The 14,369-nt window shown below is 59.4% G+C and overlaps 1 protein-coding gene across 1 annotated transcript; it reads right to left on the reverse strand.

Moving 5' to 3' along the window:
• Positions 1-203: 203 nt before the first annotated feature.
• Positions 204-4,530, reverse strand: LOC111139582 (ubiquitin conjugating enzyme E2 S). The gene is made up of 4 exons (XM_022491910.1): positions 4,344-4,530; positions 3,583-3,730; positions 2,115-2,305; positions 204-687 (listed from the first exon to the last, which is right to left on the reverse strand). The coding sequence occupies exons 1-4, from the start codon at positions 4,344-4,346 to the stop codon at positions 358-360; spliced, it is 672 nt and encodes a 223-aa protein (XP_022347618.1). The 5' UTR covers positions 4,347-4,530; the 3' UTR covers positions 204-357.
• Between the last annotated feature and the right edge of the window lie 9,839 nt (positions 4,531-14,369).

Genomic DNA, 14,369 nt, shown 5'->3' on the forward strand with positions numbered 1-14,369 from the left:
CCCAGGCAGGAACCCTGCCAAGCCACACACCTACTTCGGGAAAGAACAAGGGCAAGTGTGATGGAGTGCGGGCCCAGCTCCCCGGCTCTCAGAGGGGACATGGGGCTCCCTCCTCCCTCGGCACGCCCCACGGCAGCCCTGCACATGCACTTCGAGGCCCGGGGGACCAGTGTGGCAGAGGCAGCGGTCCTGGAGTGTCTGTGAGGCAGAGCAGCTGCTTTTCCAACTTTATTTAGAAAAACAAATCCAGGTCCCAGTGCCCCACACCCTCCCCCACCCCAGCCATAATTTAAATAACTTAGAGACAGCGTTGGGGGTTGGGGTCTGGGGAGGGGATAGAGCTGGGAGAAAAACCCACTACAGTCGCCGCAGGGCCCGTTTCTTGTCCGTCTTCTTCTTGGCCGCCAGCTTCCTATCCCGCTCACCAGCGTGCTTCTTGGCCATGGGACCGTCGGCCCCTCCTGGGCCCCCGGGGGCCATGGGGTCAGTGGAGGGGGCGGCACCCCCACTGGCCAGGGCCCTGCTAGCCTCGGTGCTCCCGCTGCTGGGCCCCCCGGCGCCCCCGTGGATCTCGGTGAGCAGGCGGGCGCGGGCGGCGTACTCCTCGTAGTTCTCCAAGAGCAGGCGGCCTGCCTCCTCGTTGAGCGCGGACTCAGGGTTTGGGTGGATCAGCAGGCACTTGATGGTCTGTGGGGAGAGGGCCAAGGTCAGGGCTAGGCAGGCCACCCACGAGCCCCCAAGCCTCCAGAGTTCAGCCACTGGCTGTTCCCTGCTCTCAACACCACCCCCCAAGCAGACTCTGGCCCTGGTCACAACGGTGTCCTCACCTTTGCCCAGTGTCACCCGCACAGGCCCACGGGGGAACAGGTACTCGAGGAGCACCCAGAGGGAGGTCCAGGGTGGGAGCCAGTCCCAATACGCCTTCTTGAGCCCCTTTAACGAGGGGCGAGCTGAAGCCGAAAGTGCACGGACTCTGTGCAGGTGCGGCGGGCAGCCCTGCGGGCCTGAGTTGGGTCAGGCTGGACCAGCGGCGGCCCCGCACCGTGGCGTCTGTCCCACCTCCACGTTCAGCCACAGTGAGGGGGCCTGCAATGCCCAACACATGCCCGGCCCCCATCAGGCGACAGGACCTTTCTGGCTCGCAACCGAGGCCCGTAAGAGCGGCTCCCTGGCTGCTGAGACACACAGCGCACCTGGCCTGGCACCCCTGACCCTGCCGCTCCCGCACAGCTGGGCCCAGACCCCGCACTGCAGCTCCTCGGGATGCCTGGGGACACAGTCACTCTGTAAGCTCATCTCCAGGGTCCCTGGCAGCCGTGGCGGACACTCCCGGTAGAGGAGGAGGATGTTTACCTTGAAACTCAATCCTCCCCTCGTGCCCTGCAGGAAACTCCGTGTTTCCTCATCCCCCTACCATCTGCCCCAGGGTTTGTCAGCAATTCCATTAAAAAAAAATCCTTTTTTTTTTTAAAGTAAGTTCTATGCCCCACACGGGGTTTGAACTCAGGCCCCCAAGATCAAGAGTCCCTGCTCTTCTGGTGGAACCGGCAGGGGACCGAACTGCTTTAGCGGCCTGTGGGGGTCACGGGTGTGTCCTGCTGGCTCAGCCGACAGGGTGCTGTGGGGGCCATCAGGCGGACCCCTGCTCTGCCCCACTAGATACCACAATGACAAGACAAAATGCCCCCGCGGGGCACATCACTGCTGGCGGACAGCGGGCGGCCCATGAAAATACTCAAGAACCACAGTGGTGACGACAACTAACGGGCCGCACACCTGAGAACACGGATTTGACGATGCCGCGAACTCGGCTCCGGAGGGAAACCAGCCCCTAACCGCATGCTGACTTGTCCCACCAGGAGAGCGTCTAGGACACAGGCCCACAGATGGCCCTACAGCAGACACGCCCCATGCACTACGCAGCCTGGACAGCCGCACTTAGTGTCCTGGCTCAAACACTGCCGACCCTTCCAGAATTTTCCAGCTGGACCTGGAGTGTTACACGGAAGCTCCCAACTCCCTCAGGGTTGATTTTCAAACAGACACCGTGCACCATGGCTCAGACATCAGTGGGACGTCCGGGAGGGAGGCGCCTGCGTCACCCCAGAACTCACCAGCAGCACGTGCCGGATGCCCAGCTCAGCCGTCCAGTCCCTCTTGAGCACATTGACACAGATCTCTCCGTTGGCGCCCACGTTGGGGTGGAAAATCTTCGTCAGGAAGTAGCCCTTGGGTGGGGAGGCAGGAAAGTCCTTCCCCAGCAGCAGTTTCATACGGAACAGGCCTCCGGCGTAAGGGGTCCCCTCTGGAGTGAGGGAGAGGGGGCTTGACCGGGAAGCTCGGACTCTCTGGCACTGCCTAGTCTCCAGGGCTGGCTGGGAGGCCAGTGTCCCGCCGCCTCCCCCACCACACCGGGGCATCCCTGACAGCCGGATGGGGCCAGGTTCCAGCAGACCCAACGGCCACCCCGGATGCCTGTCTCTCAAGTGTCTTGGTCACACGCCCTTCCCAAGAAGGGCAGACACTTCCCGCAAGCACTTGTCTTTCTGGAAAACCATCTACTTGGTAGGAAAGCCTGCAGACAGATGAGGGGACTGTTCTGTCACCTCCAGTCTTCCCATCTGCCCACTCAGTGAATGGTTCTCATCCCCCAACTTGCTCATGTCACAGAAAAAGGGGGAGTGGTTCTGGACCCACAGTTGTTCCTCATGCCCGGGTCACCAGATCCCTCTGTGGTAGCTTGGGCAGCTGACCTCCTGGTCCCCTCCTGAATTTGACCCCACCTTCTAGTCCGGCCAAGCCACTTCACCTCTCACCCAACACCAGTGGTCCGTGGTCTCTGGGCCACCCCTCCCCATCAGCTGAACACTGCAGCCTTCACACCTGCCTGAAACCCACCAACGGCTTCCTTTCCAAACTCTTTCCAGAATCCTACAAGCCCTAAAAGCTTCCTCGGTCTCTTCTTCCTGCTTCTACCAAGTATCCAGGGCGCCTGCCTCAGGACTCGGCTTATCGGGGAGCACTGACACCCTCACCACTGTCCCACTCCCAACCAGCTGCTCCGCCACACGCTCATGGGACCTCCTCAGCTTACTTTGCAGGAACAGCTCACTACATCACTACACATGTGATCACTCGATTACTACTGTTCCCTCCCGCGACACTGGGTCTGGCTCGCTCCCTGTCCTGGGAACCCCGGGCACAGCAGCAAGGAGTCGGTCTATGGTCATCGGGCTCAACCTCCAGAGAACCCCCATCTGATGAACCCGCTAAGGCACCCCTTAAATGCCCTCTCGGGGATCAGGGTTTTCTCACTACCTGCTGGAAAAATATCCCCAATGATTTGTTATTTATGGAGTCCTGCCCTATAAACCGTGAGTCCCAAGAGGTGTCTCTGTGCAGTCCCCAGCCCCTGGCAGAGCCCAACTCATAATGGGGGCTTCCCGTCTTGTTCCAGTTCTGCTTTTGGGTGTTCGTTTGCATCTCTGATTCCACGTATAGGTGAAACCGCATGCTGTTTGTCTCGTGCTGAAGGAGAGAACGCGACAAGCACACTCCTCCTCCTCTCAATCCCACACTCACCGGGGCCCTCGATGGTGACCTGCAGGTCAGTGAGGTCTTCCTCATTGGGAAAGACCTTGATGCCATCAGGCGGGTCAGCAGTCAGCGTTGTCACCTCCTTATAGACCAGGCGAATGATGTGGGGGGGCAGGTTCTCCACATTGGAGTTCTGGACACAGAGAAGAGCGTGAGTAGCTGGCGGAGTCGGGGCCTCTTGCAGGATCTAAGGACGCAGTGGCCACCCTGGTGTTGACCTGCCGTCCCAGATCCCCCAGCCGGTATGCTTCAGATGGCCATCCCAAGCTGACCTCCCACTAGACATGGGGGCGGTTTTCGAGGGGCTTGTGGATGGGTCCACCTTCGCCAGAAGCATCCAAAGCTCGCTCATAGTCCAGCATGGTCCCCCATAGTTCCAGGTACGCCCGCGGCCTACCCTGGTCCCCCCATCCCTACCTAACCTTGGTGAAACCCTCTTCGAAACCCCAGCTCGGGGCTGGAGACGGAGGCGGAGCGTCCTTGCTCCCGGAACACCCACGGGCGAGCCACAAAGCCCCTGAGCCCTCCCCGGGACTCAGTCGGGCCTTCCCCTCCGGGGAACCTGCGGGCCACCCAGGCTCCGCTTCTGCCCCGCCTCCAGGAAGGCCCGTGAGCCCGTTCCAGGCCCGGGACCCCAGGCGGGCCCCCCACTCCGCCGGGCGGTCCGCGAGAGGCTCCTGAGACCCCGCCTCCTCCTCCAGTGGGGCCCCTCGGCCGCCCCTCCCAGGCCTGGCCTCCGCGCTCACCATGACTGTGGCCGGCCGGGGGCGGGTCCCCCCGGCCCCCTTCCTGCGCTCTCCCGGCCGCCGGCTGGGGCGGGGGGCCCAACTGCTGCCGCTGCGGCCCTGGAGAGGCCCCGGCGGCCCCGCTCCACTCCCCGCTGCCTCCGACAGCCGCCGCGCAGCGCGCCTAGAACTCCTCCCGCCCCGAGTGCCCGGCCGCACTGAGCCGGCCGCGCGCGCACTGCCGCCCTTTTATATCCACCCGTAGGCCACACCCCCTCCCCGCGGCTCCGGAGCGCCGCGCCTTGACCCGTGACGTCACCGCGCACGGTCCTCGGCCTTCGAGGCGCTCGCTCTCTTCCCGTAAGCTGCGGGAAGAAGCCGGAGAAGTTGGGGAGGGGGGCGCGCGGCGGGTTGGCCAATGGGGACAGGCGAGGGTCGTAATGGGGTCCCTGGAGAATGGAGGCGCTGAGAAGGGAGGGAAAAGGGGGACAAGACGCGAGGGGTAACGCGACCGCTAATTGGCTCGTTTGAACGAGACGCCGCCTCTGCCCGGCGTACGCGCGCGTGCCCCGACGCCCAGGAACTCGCGCACGCTACTAACGGTCGGCCGCGGAGCCGGGGCAAGGCCAGGATGGGCGGGACTCGGGGGGTTTAAACGGATGATGGAAGGATGACTGGCCAATAGGGAGGCGCCATCGTAGATTGGCGTCACGAGGCTTATAGGCGACAGCCCTTGGCAGAGAAGGCGGTGTCAGGAGGCGGGGACGAATGGAATGGAACCAATGGGGGCTTGCCTAGTGCGGGCCTAGCCCCTCGCAGCCAACGAAATTCGTCGGTTTTGTATATGCAAACGCCGTGTGCGCGGCCCCCGAGCCCGCCCCGCAGGCCGCGGTGGGGGTGGGCGCTGGGAGTCGGCTGCATTTTTCTGTGAGGCGCCATTTTGTGCGGGCCGTGCCCCGTGACCCGTGTCGTGCGTCGCGGGGGGCGAAGGAGCAGGCCGCACGCCCCGAGGGCTTGGCCGCCTGTGGCCTGGCAGCCTGTCCCGGCGTCGGTCACGCCGTTGGGCTTCTGTCTCCCCACGTGGAAGGTGGACGCTGGGGTCCCTGGCGATGCGCGGGAGGGAGGTCGAGGCACGGCCCTGCGCGCGACGGGCCCCCCGCCTCCACCCTGCAGGCCTGCAGTTCGCGGGTGCAGGGGGCTCTGCCCAGGGGAGTGCGCAGACACTGAAGGAAGGGAAGGGAGCTCGGCTGCCTCACACAGCCCCCGCCCCAGCCCCCACACCCCGGCAGGGACAAGGCCGAGGGGGCAGGCCAGTCCTGCCGCGAGAGCGCGTGCCAACGACGGCGCTGAGGATGGCGGCGCTCACCGTGCGGCGCACGCCCGCGGCCCGACTCTGCCCTCGGGGTGCCTGGTGGCCGTCGCGCCCCGTGCTTGCAGCAGCCGCGTGTGCGGACCGCGGGGGGACCGGGCTCGGGACTGCGGCGCTGGGGCTGCGCACGCGGGCGCTTGCGGGCTGAGCAGAGCAGAAGGCGGGGAGGCCTGCGGCCCGCACTGCTAACCAGGGTCAGCCAGGCCAGAGGCAGGACTGCGGTCGACGGAAGAAGGGTGCCTCGGTCGGGGCGGAAAGGGGCGGTGGGGACCTGGAGCTGCGGGGAGAGCGTGCAGAGAGGGACAGCAGGTACCTCGTCCCGGCCAGGCAGCTGGCAGGGCTGGGTCAGTGAGCTTGGCGGTGGAGGACGCCCCGGGGAGAGGCAGGGAGGTCCCAAGCCCAGGCGGCGGGAAGCAGGGTGTTCTTTTCCTCCGTCCGGGCAGGAGCAGAGAGGCGACGGGGAGGGTCTGCAGCCGAGCGGCGGAGACGCCGGCGGGGCCGCAGGTGTTTGCCCCTGGGGGTTGGGAGAGGGGATGGGCGTCGGTGCGGGTCAGCCAGACCTGGTGTGGGGGAGCAGGAAGGGCCGCCTGTGCCCTGAACAGTCACCTTAAAATGGGGGTCGGCGACCTAACCCAGGACTGGGTGCTGCTGCAGCCCTGGGGGCCTTGCCAGTGCACAGGCCAAGGCCCCAGGGCGGGGGCTGTGTTCCAGTCCCGCTTGTTTACAGAGGCGGGTGGTGCCCGAGTGGCCCTCGGGTAGGTGGCTGTTTACCGACGCCTGGAGTTTCACTCCCGACAGGTACCGTACGTGCTGAAAACTTCACTAGGGTCTTCTGCCCCACTATGCTTTGACTAAACCCCCGGCCCTGGGCCCCTGGGCTGCCTTTCTGTGGGTCCCCAGCGCCAGCTGAGCGGTCTCACAGGAGGACATGTGGGTGTGGGTCCCTTGTCTTCTCCCTCCTCATGGCCTCAGCTCACTTGTCGTCCCTCCGGTCCACTCCCACGCTTGTTCATGTGCCCCTTTTTGATCTGGGTCCGTCAGAATTTGTCATTTCTTGATCGCTTGTGTGTTTATCCGGGTCCCCTCTGAGCAGACCAGCCCCAGGACAGCAGGGAATCTCCCCGGCCCCTAGCAGAGTGCCTGACGGATCAGAGGTGTTCATTTGTTCAGTAGGTATTTACGGGGTGCCTGCTGTGTGCTGCGTACCATCCTGGCTGCTTAGGGTAACTCTTTGTCCTGCAGCGGGGACAGGCAGACGTAAAACAGTCCACAGATAAGTAAGACTTGGGGTGCATGGAAGAGAGCAAGAGCTGTGGAAGAAGTGGAACAGGCAGGGCTCGGGGCACTGGACGATGCAGGCTGAACTCTGGAAGCCAGCACCTCTGCCTGGTGCTGTTGCAGGGTCTTGGGATGGAGCAGTGACCAAGACAGGAAACCAAGCGGTGCCTTCCTGGGGCGCTCACTCCAGCAGGGCAGAGAGCGAAGCCATAAGTACAAGAGCCGCGTGGTCAGCTGTCCCGATTTGCCCCAGATGCAGACTTGATTCAGCGCCGAGATGGGATCCTCGTTTGTAAGACAACTTGGGAGGATGCAGTGATACTCATCACCGGACAAGTTAGAGCAGGGCAAGGAGTGTCCGGAACGCCGGGGGAGGGAATTTTAGGCAGGTTGGGCAGGGGGGACTTCCACGGAGAAGAAGGCATTTGAGCAAAGATCAAAAGGAAGCGAGGGAGCACGTTTTGTGGGAATCTGGAGGAAACCATTCCAGGCAGGGGCACAAAGTCCCGATGCAGGCATGAGCCTGGGTGTCAGCAGGCTTCACGGTCCATGCCGTCACTGCCCGGCTTTATCTCCGCCCCCGTTTCCGTTTGCAAGCACCTCCATCTCCCTGTCTGAGGCCGTTTGGCCTCTGCCCTTGGTGGCCTTGCGGTCTCAGCTCGGTGTCCACAGGCCTACGGTGGCTGATGAAGGAGAACCCAGTTCCTTTGTGTTCCAGGAGCAGAAGGCGGCGCTCACCTGGGTGGGGGTGGCTGTCCTGCACAGGTGAACACGCCCTGCGGCGGACCAGTACCCCCCAGTGATGAGCACACTGGCCAGGACACACTGTGGGCTCTGGGCCCGCTCCACAGACCCCTAGACAGCAGGGCCGACTTCACACTGGAACAAACATGCTTTTGGGCGCTAGGGGCTTCCTCTGATGCTTGGAAAACCGATCCCTCTGACGCCCTCCCAGATTCAGCAGATCGGTGGGAGCAGACAGGCGTTCCAGGACGCAGTCTGGCACTGAAGTAGCAAATCTTCATTTAGTTCATTGTTCAGGTTTCATTTATTTACTTCGTTTGAGGGCAGGTAGGGGCAGAAGGAGAGGGGAAGAGAATCCCAAGCAGATCCCTGCTGAGCGTGGCGCCCGACGTGGGGCTCGATCTCCAGACCCTGAGACCATGACCTGAGCTGCAGCCAGGTGTGGGCGCTTCCCCGACTGAGCCACCCAGGCAGCCCCAAGCCACAGATCTTTGAAACCTTCCAACTCCGCCATTCATCTCCTGGGAACACCACAGGGAGAAAGACGTGAATGCACCAAGTGGTGTGTGATAGACGACCTTCAGGGTGTTGTTTATAGCAGAGAAAAATGGGGAAAGCCCGAGCATGTGTGGGCAGGGACTGCCGTATGTCTGTCCTGTAGCCACGTCCACATGTCCCTGGGATGTGGAAAACTCTGCCACAGTTGGAAATGCTGGTGAATTTGCTGTTGGAATCCCTGGTGTGTCTCACAGTCTGATGAAGGGACTGCATCCTCTTTCCCGGGGGGAGTCACACGCAAATGCTAGCAAATGCCAGAGGAACCGTCAGAGTCGAACATTATCCGTTGACGAACAGCACAGCAGGACCTGATCTGGGCAGGACAGGCGCTGTGGAGGCACCAAGTGGAGCGCAGCGGCCCCGCGGTGTCACCGGACCCTCGGCCGGGGTACTTCTGTTTACCGTGGTGTTCGGCTCGCGTCACTGTCATGAAAAAGACAGAGGGACTGGTCAGGAGACGTAAGCGGGTGCAGTGCGGCGTCCCCACATAACAGGGACTGAAAAGAACCAGATCCAAAGGACAATATGGGGACCGTCGGTGAAACTTGACTGTGGTCTTTATCAGCCTGAAGTGCTTGGTTTTAATCATCCCGTGGACGCGTGAGAGAATGTTCTTGTTCTTCAGAAACGTCCTTTTTGGGGTGAAGGGGTAGGACGTAGACAGCTTGCTTACTCCCAGATACCTCCAGAGGGGGCAAAAGGGGGGGTGTATTTGTAGGGAAAGAAAATCCTGAAGCGGTGTGTGGAAAAGTTAACCATTGGTGAACGGGCGAAGGGTATATGGGGTTCGTGGATGTATTCTTGTCTCCGTTCTGCAAGTTTGAAATTATTTCGAGACACGAAGGTAAAAGAAGTGGGGGGGGGGTAGTGATCCACACACACATCACGTCTGGTGTGGAACTGAGACGCTGCAAACCTGGCCGGTCAGGTCGAGGAGCCTCGTGGGGCCGTGTTGACCGAGGCTGCGCTGCCGAAGACCGAGCACGTGTCAGGCCATGAAGGCCGAGATGCCCGCGTCCGCCCCAAGCCTCGCCGGGGCCCGTGGCGAGGGAAACGGAAGGACACAGGCATCCGTTTGCTGCCGGCTCTCAAGCTTCTCCCTGGGAAGGTACTTCTGCTCCCATGTCTCGCGAATCACAAGGGCTCATTTGATCTTGAGGCGCAGGGCCGTACGGCCCTCCTGTGTCCCTAGGAGGAGAGTTTCTGAGTGCTCAGCAAACCGCTGGTCAGATGCAGGGCACAGTCGCCCGTCCTCCCTGCCCAGCCCCATCTGCCCCGATGAAGACACCGGTGGGAGAGGTGATTGCTGAGACCATGCCAGTGTTGCCTAAATTCCCCATGAGGGGGGGCGCTTTCCAAGTGAGCACAACAGTGATGTTCGCAGCCCCCCCACCCCGCTCCCTGTAGCCAGGCAGGTGCGCCTGAGTGGGGGAAATCTGGCCAGTGCCAAATGCTTAGCACTTAGGATGAGGCTTTCTCAGACACAGATCCCCCTTCTTCCTCCTGCAAGCAAACACCTCCACACGTGGGGGTGTGGTGGTGGTTAGATTTCATGTGAACACCAGTCCAGATCTTGCCAGGAGGTATTTCATAGGTGTGATTTTTTTTTTTTTTAGAAGATCTGAGAGAGCAAGCGAGCGAGAGAGAGTTGGGGACAGGGGCAGAGAGAGAATCTCAAGCCGACTCCCTACTGAGTACAGAGCCTGATGCTGGTCCTGATCTCAAGACCCATGACATCATGACTTGAGCTGAAATCAAGAGTCTGATGTTTGGGTCTCCTGGGTGGCTCAGTTGGTTAAGCATCTGCCTTCTGCTCAGGTCTTGATCCCGGGATCCTGGGATAGAGCCCTGTGTCGGGCTCCCTGCTCAGTGGGAAGTCTGCTTTTCCCTCTCCCTTTGCTCCTTCCCCCTGCTTGTGCTCTCTCAAATAAATAAAATCTTTTTTTTTTCTTTTAAGAGGCTGATGCTTAACTGACTGATCTACCCAGGAGTCCCTTGCAGATGTGATTATTTTTATCCATTGACTTCAGGTAAGGGAGATTATTCTAGATCAGATGGGTGGGCCTCATCCAATCAGTTGAAGGCCCTAAGACTAAAACCTGACGTAGCTCAGAAAAGAAGGAATTTTGTCTCAAGGCTGTAACAGAGAAAGCCTGCCTGAATTTTCAGCCTTTCAACCTGCCTTACAGACTTTGGATTTGCCAGCCCTCCCACAATCATGAGATGTTCTTTAAAATGAATCTACCCACACACACATCCTATTGGTTCTGTTTTTCTGGAGAACACTGATTGATAGAGTAAAATCTAAAATTTGGGAAAACACTTAAATGCACCAGAGAGGAAGGGGTTTCCTTTATTTTCTTTTAAAGAGTTTATTTTTAAGTAATCTCTACACCCAGTGTGGGGCTTGAACTCACAACCGTGAAATTAGGAATCACATTCTCCACTGACAGAGCCAGCCAAGCATCCCAGGAAGGGGTTTTCTTAGTGATAAAGTCAATACTGAAACGTACAGCCCACAACCCATGCCCAGAGGGATGTGAAAATGAGACCTTCTATGCAACAGAGCCTACAATTTTTAGCAAACGCTTGATGCCCCCAGGGGAGGGGTGTCCTAAAGTTCATACAGCCAAGCCTTGGAGGCACCTCTTCTCCCCACTGTGGTTCACAGTCAAGACACTAAGATTGGGGCGGGCAGCTCTTATCATCACTATGTTAATATCTTAGTGCACTGGGGAAAATGCTCCCTGGTTCTCATAAGAGCTGGTGTTTGAATGAACGGTGCCATGCTACACCCACTTTCTGGTTTGAATCATGTCCCCTCAAAGAGCTGTGGAAATGCTTGCCTCCGGGACCTGTGAACGTGACCTTACTTGGGAATAGGGTCTTTGCAGATGATTGAGTGTAGAAGTCACTGAGGGTGTGGACTGGTGTCCTCACCAAATGGGGAATTTGTACACAGAGGGAAGGTGCTGTGCATGTGGAGGGGTCCCAGCCAGTGCCAGCCGAGCCCCAGAAGCTGGGGGCAAGCCGCGGCACCAGCCCTCCCGCCAACCTCTCAGGGAACCAGCAGGTGGCCCGTTGCTTCTGCTGCTTGTTACAGAAGCCCCAGCAAATGACCAGAGCGTCCCACTTCAGTGACCTCGGCCAGGGAACTCGCGCAGAAGGAGGCACAAACCAGTGCTGGAATGCCCCGAGGGAAAAGGCTTTGTTAGGAAGGTGCCCGGGGCATAAAGGCACTGTGCTCCATCCCTGACTCCGGCCTTGGAGGCAGACTCTGGGGCAGCCCTGACCACCTCCTACATGTCTGCCCCCTCCTCGGCCACACAGGGGACTCCCCAGTGACAAACGCGGAGGTGGAAACCCATCTCTTTCCCACAGTAAACCTGGAGACCCTGGCTCAGGAAACATCTGTTTATTCCAAAAAAATACCAAGTTGCCACTCGTCCCGCTGTCCTCACCAAGGGACTCCGGGGAAGATTCTGGTGTTGAGCAGAGAGAGGGAGGGATAAAGAAGCTGTGGAGAGTCTTCTGGTCCAGAACTGCTTATCTTCTCTTGGCACCCCTTCCCTGCCCTCCCCAGAAAGGGTGTGTGTGTGTGAGTGCGCTCATGCACGCTTGTCTGGGGCCGGAAGACGCAGCTGGCGAGGTCCCAGCGCTGGAGGCATGGAGGGGGATCAGGTAGGACAAGCCCGCTTCCTCACCTGCTGGAGACCTCTCCCCACTATGGCTTATTTGAGATCAGAGGTCAAGACCCCAAGGTCAGGCAGCCTGTGGCAGTGAGTGGAGGGAAGGGAACAAGATACCTGGACTCCAGGCCAGGAGATAGCAAGTCTGGGGAGGGGGGGACGATGTACAAAAGCTGAAAGACCCCAAGCCCCTATGTTCCGGGGGGCGGCGGGGGGGAAGCTGAGTGCTCAGTGGGGGTGGGGAGCAGAGGGCTGGGGGTGTGAAAGGGGACAGGCGCTCAAGCTGGCTCCTTTCTGGGGGATGTCACAGTCTGCCTGAGGGGCGTTGGGCACAGGGAGGCCCTGGATGGGACTGAGGGAACCCACAGGAGCAGCTAGAAGCATGGACACGGGGGCCCAGGTAGATTGGGTTGCTCCCCAGTTCCCTTGGGTGCTGGGAGCTGAGGGCCAGTTATCTGCCCCAGGTTTCTGATGAGAAGGAACGAGCTGAGGTGCCAATATTTGGGGGGAGACAGAAGAGGGAGGGGGACGGCCCAGAGGAGGGAGAAGAAGCCCCCTCACCTTGCCTTGGGGGCTGGGGAGGGGGTATGTAGCCCTTTAAGAGTGGGGGAATGGCCGCCCCCCGCAACATGGCTATATACAAAGAATTGGGGCAAATTGTGCATTGGGTGTTGAGGAATCCCCAAAACCCCTGGAGGCTCCCTGGTGTGTGAGGGGGAATTAAGGAGAGAATGCTGCTTCCCCACCATCTTGAGATGATGCAGAGCACCTCCCCACCCCATGGCCTTGGCAGTGGCCATGGCCCTCCAGATGTGCCTGCTCCAAGACCAGGCCAGCAGAAGACATGAGTGAAGGCCCCAGGGAGGTCAGCAGCTGTCCACCCAGCCCATGGGGTCTCTGAGGAGAGTTTGGCCCAAGCCAGTGGAGTGCTGTTTTGTGTGGGGGTCCAGGTAACAGGGGCAGGGATGTCACCTGAGGACTATGAGGCCCATCCCCCACTCCCCCCGTGATGACAAGTTTTCTGTGTTGACCCTGTCACCGATCAGATGGTTGGGTGAAGGGCGGTGAGTTATCAAGAGGGGCCTGGATGCCCTCACCAGGGGGTGATGGGGTCTGCCCAAGACCAGGTCTGTGGTGGGGTTGATGCAGGCATCAGCTCAAGTCAGGAGGGAGGCAGTGACATCATTAGGAAGGGGCTGGCTAAGGCTGATGTCATCAGAGGGGACCCCACCCATTCCATTTTTGAAGGAATGGAAAAATGGTGTGTATTGTGCTAGTTCCCCTTAAAGGAACAGTTATATGTGCTATGGGACCCCAGAAAACAATTGAAATACAGCCATTTTAGTACTTGACCCTCAAAATGATGGATCCTGGAAGATGGTGATGCATGGTTGAAGTGGATCCTACTAAATGACATATTTTGATGTCATGGATCGTAGGAGATGATAATGCTATGGTTATGGTGGATCCTGGTAGATGATGACACCATGGTTGAAGTGGATCCTGGGAGATGGATGACCCCATTGGTTCTCATGGTTCCTGGGAGGTGATGACATCATGGACGAAGTGGATCCTGGCAGGTGATGACACCATGGTTGAAGTGGATCCTGGGAAATGATGGCATCATGGTTGAAGTGGATTCTGGGAGGTGATGACATCATGGGCGAAGTGGATCCTGGGAGGTGATGACACCATGGTTGAGGTGGATCCTGGGAGGTGGATCCCAGGATCCACTTGATTCTGGGAGGTGATGACATCATGGTTGAAGTGGATCCTGGGAGATGATGACACCACAATTATGGGGGACTGTGGGAAATGGTGGCATCATCAGTACTCGTGGATTCTGGTAGAGGATGTTACCATCAGCCATAGAGGATTCTGGAAGGTAATGACCTAATATGTCATGGTAGATCTTAGGAGATGATGGTACAATGGTTGTAGATCCTGGGAGTCGAAGACACCATAGGTCATAGGGAATCCTGGGAAGTGATGTCATCATCAGGCATGGTTAGCATTTGACCCCAGGTACAGTGCCATCATGAGTGGTGGAAGTCTTATGGTACTGATATCATCAGCAGAATCAATAGTGGGTACACCCCAACCAACCCCATCCCACCTCACCCCCAACAGGAAGCCAGGAGTTTGTTGACAGATGCAATGATATCTCTAGTCATGGCAGAAAGAAGTGACACCAGCCTTTGGGCCACTATGCGTCCCAGGACTCTGGGACACTAGGTAGGCTAGAGTGGCCTCCTTGGGAGCAGAAGCCAGTCTGGGAGTCCTGTCCTCCAGGAGTCACACGGGAGGAGCCATCACTGAGCAGGGTGGGTTCTGAGGCCCAACCACCCTTTAGAGGGAGGGTCTGCTGGAGACCCTGCAGGGGGTGTCCCTGGTGTCAGGGAAAGGAGT

The sequence above is a fragment of the Enhydra lutris genome, unplaced genomic scaffold (genome assembly GCF_002288905.1).
Source record: "Enhydra lutris kenyoni isolate GAN:26980312 unplaced genomic scaffold, ASM228890v2 scaffoldscaffold111, whole genome shotgun sequence".
NCBI classification, from domain to species: domain Eukaryota; kingdom Metazoa; phylum Chordata; class Mammalia; order Carnivora; family Mustelidae; genus Enhydra; species Enhydra lutris.

What these genes read in the sequence shown, in the direction of transcription:
- LOC111139582 (XM_022491910.1), bottom strand. An exon ending in GGTCACCATCGAGGGCCCCG is followed by an intron (nt 2,306 to 3,582) that starts GTGAGTGTGGGA and finishes CCCTCACTCCAG; the next exon opens with AGGGGACCCCTTACGCCGGA. An exon ending in GCATCCGGCACGTGCTGCTG is followed by an intron (nt 688 to 2,114) that starts GTGAGTTCTGGG and finishes CTCTCCCCACAG; the next exon opens with ACCATCAAGTGCCTGCTGAT.